This window comes from Gambusia affinis, linkage group LG09 (genome assembly GCF_019740435.1).
Source record: "Gambusia affinis linkage group LG09, SWU_Gaff_1.0, whole genome shotgun sequence".
Lineage (NCBI taxonomy): Eukaryota > Metazoa > Chordata > Actinopteri > Cyprinodontiformes > Poeciliidae > Gambusia > Gambusia affinis.
The window spans coordinates 14399036-14409687 of NC_057876.1; the positions used below are offsets into that span (position 1 = coordinate 14399036).

Consider the following 10652-nt stretch of genomic DNA (forward strand, 5'->3'; position numbering starts at 1 on the left):
GGAGCGGTGCTGCGACGTTTTTTCTTTCTATTGAAGATACGCCTCTGTAGTAACGACTATTTTTTTTGTAATTAATTACAAGTTTAATGTAAATATGCATAGACCAGATAAATCTGCGTGGATATATGTCGCCATCGTGCTGGTGGATTGTTACTTGGAAGCAGTTTTCGGTTTTCTCTCTTACTCCGTTTTCGAGGAAGTGGACCGTGGAAGCTTTGTTGGAAATATTGCCAAAGATCTTAGCATAAATGTACCGGAGCTGGAATCACGCATGTTTCAGATCGTGGCGGGATCGAAGAGGAAATATTTTGAGGTAAACCGAAGGACTGGCGTCCTGTACGTCAACGAGAGAATAGATCGGGAGGAACTCTGCGGCAGTGAAGATAAATGTTCACTTAATGTCGAAGGAGTTATTAATAACCCACTTAAAATCTACCGCTTTGAAATTACAGTCCTGGATGTGAATGATAATTCCCCGTCGTTTCCAAACACGCTGCTCTCAATGAATGTCAGTGAAAACACGGCGACGGGGGCAAAATTCCCAATGAATCCTGCTGAAGATTTAGACGTTGGTAAAAACGCTGTTAACGCATACAAGCTCAGTCAAAATAACTATTTTTCTCTGGTTACACAGAAAGGAGAAAGTGTCACTCCTGAAATCGTGTTACAGAAAGCCTTAGATAGAGAAAAACAAGCTGTGATTCAGCTAATATTAATTGCCTTTGACGGAGGAACACCAGCTAAGTCAGGCAGCATGATCATAACAGTGAATGTTTTGGACAACAATGACAACGCGCCAGTATTCGCGCAAAGTCTGTACAAAGCCAGAGTGTACGAAAACGCTGAAATAGGCACGTCGATAATAACCGTGAACGCAACTGATTTGGATGCGGGACTAAATGGAGAAGTTGTTTATTCTTTCAGTGGAATGGGTCGTGGGAAACAAACGAACGTGTTTGAAATAGATCAAATAACAGGAACAGTGACAAACAAAAAGAATGTGGACTTTGAAGAGAACAATGCCTTCGAGATTCGAGTGCAGGCCAGTGACAGCGGCACGTCACCTCTCACGTCACATGCTAAGTTACTGATTGAAGTTATAGATGTGAACGACAACGCTCCTGAAATTACAGTTACCTCCTTGTTAAATACAGTGAAAGAGGATGCAACCATCGGCACCGCAATTGCTCTTGTCTCGGTATTTGACAGAGACAGTGGTAAAAATGCTGTGGTTAATTGTGAAATTTCTAATGACGTCCCTTTCAAATTAGAGTCAAATTATAAGAATTATTATTCTTTAGTTGTGGGAGGACGTCTAGACAGAGAAAACGTGCCTAATTACAATATCAGCATCACTGCAAGAGATGAGGGCAGCCCACCACTCTGCAGCAACAGCCTGATTCTTGTACACGTGTCTGATGTAAATGATAACAAACCTATTTTTGCAGAAAACACAATTAACATATTTATGAAAGAAAACAATCCAACAGGAGAGGTTATTAAAAAAGTTTCCGCAGTTGATGCAGACACTGATGAAAATGGCCAGGTAAGCTACTCACTTTTAATTGACAATAGTAACCCGCTGCCACTCAGATCAATGATAAACATAAATTTAGAGACAGGAGAGATAATCTGTTTGCAGTCCTTCAATTATGAGGAATTAAAAATATTTCAGTTTAAAGTTCAGGCTGCAGACTCTGGTGTTCCTCCACTAAGCAGCAATTTAACTGTTAATGTTTTAATTCTGGATGAAAATGATAATAATCCAACTATTTTAGCTCCTTATTCTGAGCTCGGTTCTGTTAACAGTGAGACCATCCCTTATTCTGCTGAAGCGGGATACTTTGTAGCAAAGATCAGGGCTGTGGACGCAGATTCTGGATACAACGCGCTGCTTTCTTATCACCTGTCGGAGCCCAAAGGAAACAACCTGTTCAGGATCGGAACCAGCACCGGAGAAATCAGGACTAAGAGGAGAATGAGCGACAATGACCTGAAAACTCACCACTTGTTGGTGTTAGTTTCTGATAATGGAGAACCTTCTCTGTCAGCCACTGTTTCTATTGATGTGATGGTGGTTGAAAGCACAGCTGATGTCCAGACTCAGTTCAGACATGTTCCTATAAAGGAGGACAACTTCTCTGATTTGAACTTGTATCTACTGATCTCCATCGTGTCAGTGTCTGTGATCTTTCTGCTGAGTCTCATCAGTTTAATAGCTGTCAGATGCCACAGGACAGACAGTGATTTCAGCAGGTACAGCGCCCCCATGATCACCACCCACCCTGACGGGAGCTGGTCTTACTCTAAAGCTACTCAGCAGTATGACGTGTGTTTCAGCTCCGACACACTGAAGAGTGATGTAGTGGTTTTCCCCGCCCCGTTTCCACCTGTAGATGCTGAACTGATCAGTATTAACGGAAGTGATACTTTTACCAGAACTCAGACTTTACCAAGCAAAGAGAAGGTAAGATTTCAGCCATGTTGTCTTTTGGCGCTCTATGACCATGTTGTGTTGTTGATTGCTCTCAACTACACTTTAGTTGTATTCGACTTTTTTCAAGTTTTTTAGTATCAGTTTTCCCTTTTTTTGCTTAAGTGCTTCTTAAGTAAACTTTCTTAAATCGAATATGCACAGAGAAGTGTGAGGATTTCTTAAAAAACTTAAATAATAAAACAAAAATTATTATTCTTCAAACATTTTTTTTTTTCTTTTATGGTTCAAGATTTCTTTGTGCCAAAGTTTACTTTCTGAATGTGCTCATGCCAATAAGGTTCTAGTGTTGCTGATTGAGAGTTGTGTTCTGCTGCTGACCTCTGAAGCAAAACTGTGATTGGAGCTTTTCACTGCTGTTGTTCCAATTTACATATAGAACCATCCATGAAATCATATCTTTCTTAGTAGCCTATATATATATATATATATATATGTATATATATATATATATATATATATATATATATATATATAATGATATACTTTAATGATTTGTTTTTCTTTTTGCTTTATTGTGTAAAGAAGACAAAACGACAACAGGGGGCGCTGTCGATCTTTACATATTGAATACTGAAGTTCGTCCCGTTTAATACGTGATGATGTTTTCTTGGGCTTTGGCACAAAGCGACGAAGAAGCACAGAGGGGAGACTACGGCATATGAGCTACGCTGAGGACTGATTGAAAAGAAAGGGACACAGCTTTCGTTTTTGCTGGATCTGCAGTGAAGGATATATTCATTTTTATTTTTTTCTCCCGGTCGGATTATGAATTCAGTTCAAGAGATTCCCGTGTTGGCATTCACAATATTTATTCTCCTTGGCTGCGGGTGGATTTCGGTGTCCGGGCAGTTCTCTTACTCCATATCGGAAGAGGTAAATCCGGGAACCTCAGTGGGAAATATCGCCAAAGATCTAAACCTCGGTCTGCACGAGTTGGAAGCTCGTATGTTTCAAATTGTTAATGGAGCAAAGAAAAAACACTTCGAGGTAAATCTAAAGACGGGTGTTCTCTTTGTCAACGACAGAATCGACAGAGAGGAGCTCTGTGCAAAAGCAAAGAAGTGCACAGTGAGCGTCGAAGCTGTGATTAATTCTCCTTTGAAGCTTTATCGTTTGGAAATAAATATTATAGACGTTAATGACAATTTTCCATCTTTTACTAGTACTTCTCAAAATATTGAAATAGCAGAAAGCACACTGCCTGGGACTAAATTTCTAGTTTTGTCAGCTTATGATGCAGATGTAGGACAAAATGATATCAGTGCATATCAGCTGAGTACAAATGATCATTTCTCCTTATCAGTGAACAAAGGAGAGAAAGTGTCTGCTGAACTCATCCTACAAAAACCTTTAGACCGAGAGAAGCAGTCTGTTATTAGTCTGACGCTGACTGCTGTAGATGGAGGAACACCGGTAAAATCCGGAACATCACAGTTAGTAATACATGTCTTGGACAATAATGATAACGTACCAATGTTTGCTCAACCTTTATACAAATCAAGTATTACCGAAAATTCGCCACTTGGCACGTCGGTGATAACAGTCATAGCGACAGACAAAGATGAAGGGCCGAACGGAGCGATTTCCTACTCACTTGGCAGCGAAGACCAAGACCACATTTTAGACATCTTTGAAATTGATGAACGTTCAGGTTTAATAACTGTCAAAGGAAACATTGACTTTGAAGAGCACCCGGTTTTTGAAATACGCGTTCAGGCCAGTGACAGAGGGTCTCCTCCGATGACCTCACAGTGCAAGGTGCTGATGGAAGTAATCGATTTAAATGATAATGCTCCAGAAATATCTGTAACCACTCTCATTGACACCGTCAAAGAAGACACAAAACTGGGAACAGCTATTGCGCTTGTCTCGGTCGTAGATAAAGATGGGGGTAAGAACGGAGTAATTCACTGTAACGTTAAAAATAAAACTCCATTCAAGTTAGAAACAAATTATAAAAATTATTACTCTTTAGTGGTGGACAGCCAGCTGGACCGAGAGATTCATTCATATTACAATGTGACCATCATTGCTTCAGATGACGGAAAACCCATTATGACGAGCACAAAGGATTTTACCGTTTTTCTTTCCGATGTGAATGACAACTACCCACAATTTTCAGACTCTGTGTTCAATGTTTATTTAAAAGAGAACGCTCCGGTAGGAACTGTTTTGAAAAAAGTATCTGCATTAGACGCGGACATTGATCAGAATGCTCAAGTGAGTTTTTCAGTTGCTGAAAGTAATGGCAACATGCAGCTTTCGTCGATGGTAAATATTAATTCAGAGACTGGAGATATTATAAGCTTACAGTCGTTTAACTTCGAGGAGTTAAAAACGTTTCAGTTTAAAGTTCAGGCTACAGACTCTGGAGTTCCTCCGCTTAGCAGCAACGTGACTGTTAATGTTTTTATCTTGGATGAAAATGATAATAATCCAACTATTTTAGCTCCTTATTCTGAGCTCGGCTCTGTTAACAGTGAGACCATCCCTTATTCTGCTGAAGCGGGATACTTTGTAGCAAAGATCAGGGCTGTGGACGCAGATTCTGGATACAACGCGCTGCTTTCGTATCACCTGTCGGAGCCCAAAGGAAACAACCTGTTCAGGATCGGAACCAGCACCGGAGAAATCAGGACTAAGAGGAGAATGAGCGACAATGACCTGAAAACTCACCACTTGTTGGTGTTAGTTTCTGATAATGGAGAACCTTCTCTGTCAGCCAGTGTTTCTATTGATGTGATGGTGGTTGAAAGCACAGCTGATGTCCAGACTCAGTTCAGACATGTTCCTATAAAGGAGGACAACTTCTCTGATTTGAACTTGTATCTACTGATCTCCATCGTGTCAGTGTCTGTGATCTTTCTGCTGAGTCTCATCAGTTTAATAGCTGTCAGATGCCACAGGACAGACAGTGATTTCAGCAGGTACAGCGCCCCCATGATCACCACCCACCCTGACGGGAGCTGGTCTTACTCTAAAGCTACTCAGCAGTATGACGTGTGTTTCAGCTCAGACACACTGAAGAGTGACGTAGTGGTTTTCCCCGCCCCGTTTCCACCTGTAGATGCTGAACTGATCAGTATTAACGGGAGTGATACTTTTACCAGAACTCAGACTTTACCAAACAAGGACAAGGTAAGATCCGAGCTTAACTTTTATCTCAGCAGTTGTTTTTTTTTTTTGCTCACGATTGTGCGTGTTTTCCTCATTTCGACAAAATGTTGAATTTTGCTTAATACAAAAATGATCAGAGCTGCCATTTGAAATGCTATTTTTAATTAAAATTGCTTGTTCCGTAAAATGTATGGTTTAAACGTCCACACTCAGTCACTATTGCAAGTGTGTTCGGGGAACTGGCCAAGGTGCTGAATATCGGGATAGTCATTTGTCTCCGCACTGTACGTATTTGTATATGTACTCATACTATTGATATGAGTATATATTACTTAATTCCATGCTAAAAAAGAAGAAAAAAAAACAAAGTGTAGAACTCTCTAATATAATTTATAAAGAATTGCAAAAAATAAAAGTAAACAAATATAAATATAAAAAAATTGTATAATATGGATTTTCTTTCAGTTTGAGAATTTGAAAATCATATCTAACACTTTCTTTGCTTATTAGAGGCCCCCTTTGACAGAATCTCTTCCAAACATATACGATCGAAGAGAGAAGAAACATATCAAAGAACTCTTATGGATTCAGAAAAAAAGTTCTTCAGTAGGTTTGGAAAGACACATTATTTAAATAAATAATAATTTGTACCGCATGGTGTAAGGTTGAAATTAGACGTTTGCCACTGGGAGCAGGTTCGGCACTTGACCACACGGGGACATTGTAGACCGTCACATCTGAAATGCATTTCTGATTTTACGGAACTCCTCCCAGACTCGGATGACGTTTCTTCTACGTTTGAAACAAAGGGAAGAGAAGCTTAAAACAGACCAACGCTGCCGCAATCATTGGGTTTTTGTGAAGGTGTTTACATTATTTGTATTATTTATTTCTCGAAGAGGATTGCCTCAGTTACTCTGTATTTTCACAGAAGGATTTTGAATCTATGTTTTCCATGCATTTATGGCAACATGATTTTTCCGGGCAGGACCAGCTCTGTGTGGATATACTTCGTCTTTGTGCTGCTGCTTTGCTGCTGGGAAGCGGCTCTTGGACAGCTCTCTTACTCCGTATCAGAGGAGGTAAACCAAGGGACCGTGATCGGAAATATTGCCAAAGATCTCAACCTAAATGTTAAGGATCTGGACACTCGTATGTTCCAGATCGTTGCAGGATCGAAGAAAAAATATTTTGAGGTAAATCTAAAGACTGGTGCTCTTTGTGTCAATGAGAGAATAGATCGAGAGGAACTGTGCGGTGATGAAGCAAAATGCTCGATAAGTGTAGAAGCAGTTCTTAACAATCCTCTAAAATTGCACCGCATTGAAATTCTAATTTTAGACGTAAATGATAATTCTCCTAGTTTCCTTATTGGTCGTCAAATGATTAACATTAGTGAAAACACGGCAGCAGGAACTAAATTTCTGCTGCATCCCGCCCATGATGCGGACATTGGCAAAAATACAGTACAAACCTACAGACTTAGTCAGAATGAACACTTTTCTCTAGCAATGCAGAAAGGAGAGAGTGCGACGCCCGAACTGGTGATTCAGAAAGTGTTAGACAGAGAAAAGCTGTCTGCGATTCGGCTCATATTGACGGCTTTGGATGGAGGAACGCCTGCAAAATCAGGCTCCATGGTGGTCATCGTAAATGTGTTGGATATTAACGATAACGCCCCTGTTTTCAGTCAAACTCTGTACAAAGCCAGAGTGTATGAAAACGTAAAGCTCGGCACGCCAATTATACGTTTAAATGCGACCGATTTGGATGCAGGAAAAAATGGACACGTGACATATTCATTCAGTGAAGTAGGTCGTGGTAAACAGACTGAGCTCTTTGAAATTAATGAAGATACGGGAACAGTGACAAACAAAAAGAACATAGACTATGAAGAGACTAATGCTTTTGAGATTCGAGTTCAGGCCAGTGACGGTGCTTCCTCACCAATGACTTCAAATGCTAAATTACTTATTGAAGTACTAGATGTGAACGACAACGCTCCTGAAATTACAGTTACTTCCCTATTAAATACGGTGAAAGAAGATTCAGCCATTGGCACCGCGATTGCTCTTGTTTCTGCATTCGATAAAGACAGCAGTAAAAATGGAATGGTGAACTGTAAAATCTCAGACAACATCCCTTTTAAACTAGAGTCAAACTATAAGAATTACTATTCTTTAGTTGTGGATGGACCTCTGGACAGAGAACGAGAACCTTACTATAATATTTGCATCACAGCCACAGACGAAGGGCGCCCGCCTCTGTCAAGCACCAGCGTCATTATTGTCCACGTCTCTGATGTAAATGATAACAAACCTCATTTCACAGAAGACATTATAAACATCTTCATAAAAGAAAACAGTGCTACAGGAAAAGTTATTAAAAAAGTGTCGGCAGTGGATGCAGACATTGAACAAAATGGTCAAATTAGTTATTCAATTTTACATGATAACAGTATCTCGCTGCCCCTTAGTTCCTTGCTAAGTATTAACTCACAGACTGGAGATATAATCAGTCTGCAGTCTTTTAATTATGAGGAGCTGAAAACGTTTCGGTTTAGAGTTCAGGCTGCTGACGCCGGTGTTCCTCCACTCAGCAGCAACGTGACTGTTAATGTTTTAATCCTGGATGAAAATGATAATAATCCAACTATTTTAGCTCCTTATTCTGAGCTCGGCTCTGTTAACAGTGAGACCATCCCTTATTCTGCTGAAGCGGGATACTTTGTAGCAAAGATCAGGGCTGTGGACGCAGATTCTGGATACAACGCGCTGCTTTCTTATCACCTGTCGGAGCCCAAAGGAAATAACCTGTTCAGGATCGGAACCAGCACCGGAGAAATCAGGACTAAGAGGAGAATGAGCGACAACGACCTGAAAACTCACCACTTGTTGGTGTTAGTTTCTGATAATGGAGAACCTTCTCTGTCAGCCACTGTTTCTATTGATGTGATGGTGGTTGAAAGCACAGCTGATGTCCAGACTCAGTTCAGACATGTTCCTATAAAGGAGGACAACTTCTCTGATTTGAACTTGTATCTACTGATCTCCATCGTGTCAGTGTCTGTGATCTTTCTGCTGAGTCTCATCAGTTTAATAGCTGTCAGATGCCACAGGACAGACAGTGATTTCAGCAGGTACAGCGCCCCCATGATCACCACCCACCCTGACGGGAGCTGGTCTTACTCTAAAGCTACTCAGCAGTATGACGTGTGTTTCAGCTCAGACACACTGAAGAGTGACGTAGTGGTTTTTCCCGCCCCGTTTCCACCTGTAGACGCTGAACTGATCAGTATTAATGGATGTGATACTTTTACCAGAACTCAGACTTTACCAAACAAAGGCAAGATTAACATGATTATAGATTTCGCATATTTGAATGTTTGCACTTTGTAGGGTTTTTTGGAGTTGATTGTAATTTTCGCGGGTGTCCGCGTGGGGACATTGTAGACCATTACATCAGAATTTCCTCTCTATTTCCTCGGACTCCTCCCAGAGTTAGGTGGTGATGATAATGTTTCTCTGACGTTTGAAACAAAGAGAAGAGGGGCTGAATCACAACGACGAAAGGAGGATTTTTTTGGAGCTGATTCCTTTGAACAGATGATCTTTCTATTTTTTATGTATCAAAATCTTTTTTTATTTGTGTGTCCTTTCTTTTGTGGAAACATGATTTTTCCGGGGAGAACAACGTCTGTGTGGATATACTTCGTCTTTGTGCTGCTGCTCTGCTGCTGGGAAGCGACGTTAGGACAGCTCTCTTACTCCGTGTCAGAGGAGGTAAACCAAGGGACCGTGATCGCGAATATTGCCAAAGATCTCAACCTAAATGTCAAGGATTTAGAAACCCGTTTGTTCCAGATCGTTGCAGGATCGAACAAAAAATATTTTGAGGTAAATCTAAAGACCGGTTCCCTTTATGTCAATGAGAGAATAGATCGAGAGGAACTGTGCGGTGACGGAGAAAAATGTGCAACGAGTGTCGAAGCAGTTATTAACCATCCTCTGAAATTGTACCGCATGGACATTGCAATTTTAGACGTAAATGATAATTCACCCACGTTCACCAGCACGTCTCAGATGATCAACATTAGCGAAAGTACAGCAGCGGGCACTAAATTCCCGTTGCATTCGGCTCATGATGCAGATGTAGGAAAAAATTCATTGAGTTCCTACAGACTGAGTCAGAATGAACACTTCACTCTACTAACACAAAAAGGAGAAAGAATAACACCAGAACTCGTGCTTCAGAAAATATTAGATAGAGAAAAACGGTCTTTAATTCGGTTAATAGTGACGGCTGTTGATGGAGGAACACCAGCTAAATCAGGTAGTATGACAATAATCATAAATGTTTTGGACAGCAATGACAACCCTCCAGCTTTTAGTCAAACCCTATACAAAGCAAAGGTGTACGAGAATGTAAAATTAGGGACATTAATAATAAGACTAAATGCTACAGATTTAGATGCAGGACAAAATGCACAACTAATTTATTCATTCAGTGAAGTAAGTGGGAAAGAGACAGATCTCTTTGCTATAGATGAAAATACAGGGTACGTGTCAAATAAAAAGAATATAGACTTTGAAGAGGCTAATGCATTTGAACTTAGAGTACAGGTCAGTGATCAAGGTTCCTCACCTCTGACCTCGCATGCTAAATTGCTAATTGAAGTTTTAGATGTGAATGACAACGCTCCTGAAATTACGGTTACCTCCTTGTTAAATACAGTGAAAGAGGATGCAACCATCGGCACAGCAATTGCTCTTGTTTCAGTGCTTGATAAAGATAGCAGTAAAAATGCTATAGTGAATGTCAAAATTTCCAATAATGTTCCTTATAAACTAGAGTCAAACTATAGGAATTACTATTCTTTAGTTGTGGATGGACTGCTGGACAGAGAAAAGGTGCCACAATATGATATTAGCATCATAGCAGAAGATGAGGGCAGCCCACCTCTCTCCAGCACAACTGTGGTTCTTGTTCACGTCTCTGATGTAAATGATAACAGACCGAATTTCACACAAGACAATAT

The 10652-nt window shown here is 40.4% G+C and overlaps 2 protein-coding genes across 16 annotated transcripts in view; both read left to right on the forward strand.

Annotated features, from left to right (window-relative positions):
* The window catches only part of LOC122836606 (protocadherin alpha-C2-like), a 189162-nt gene that overhangs the window by 102500 nt on the left and 76010 nt on the right, over positions 1-10652 (forward strand). Inside the window, exon 1 of one of the 15 annotated variants that reach the window (XM_044126255.1) lies at positions 1-2467. The exons of 13 other annotated variants lie outside the window; for them this stretch is intronic. In XM_044126255.1, the coding sequence (XP_043982190.1) occupies positions 95-2467 (2373 nt within the window). In that variant the 5' untranslated portion in view covers positions 1-94. Of the gene's footprint in view, positions 2468-3412; positions 5636-10652 lie in introns of those variants that run through there. One more of the 15 variants, XM_044126269.1, reaches the window with a different exon arrangement.
* On the forward strand, positions 6060-9012 carry LOC122837419 (protocadherin alpha-10-like). Its single transcript, XM_044127773.1, has one exon. The coding sequence runs from the start codon at positions 6586-6588 to the stop codon at positions 9010-9012; it is 2427 nt and encodes an 808-aa protein (XP_043983708.1). The 5' UTR covers positions 6060-6585.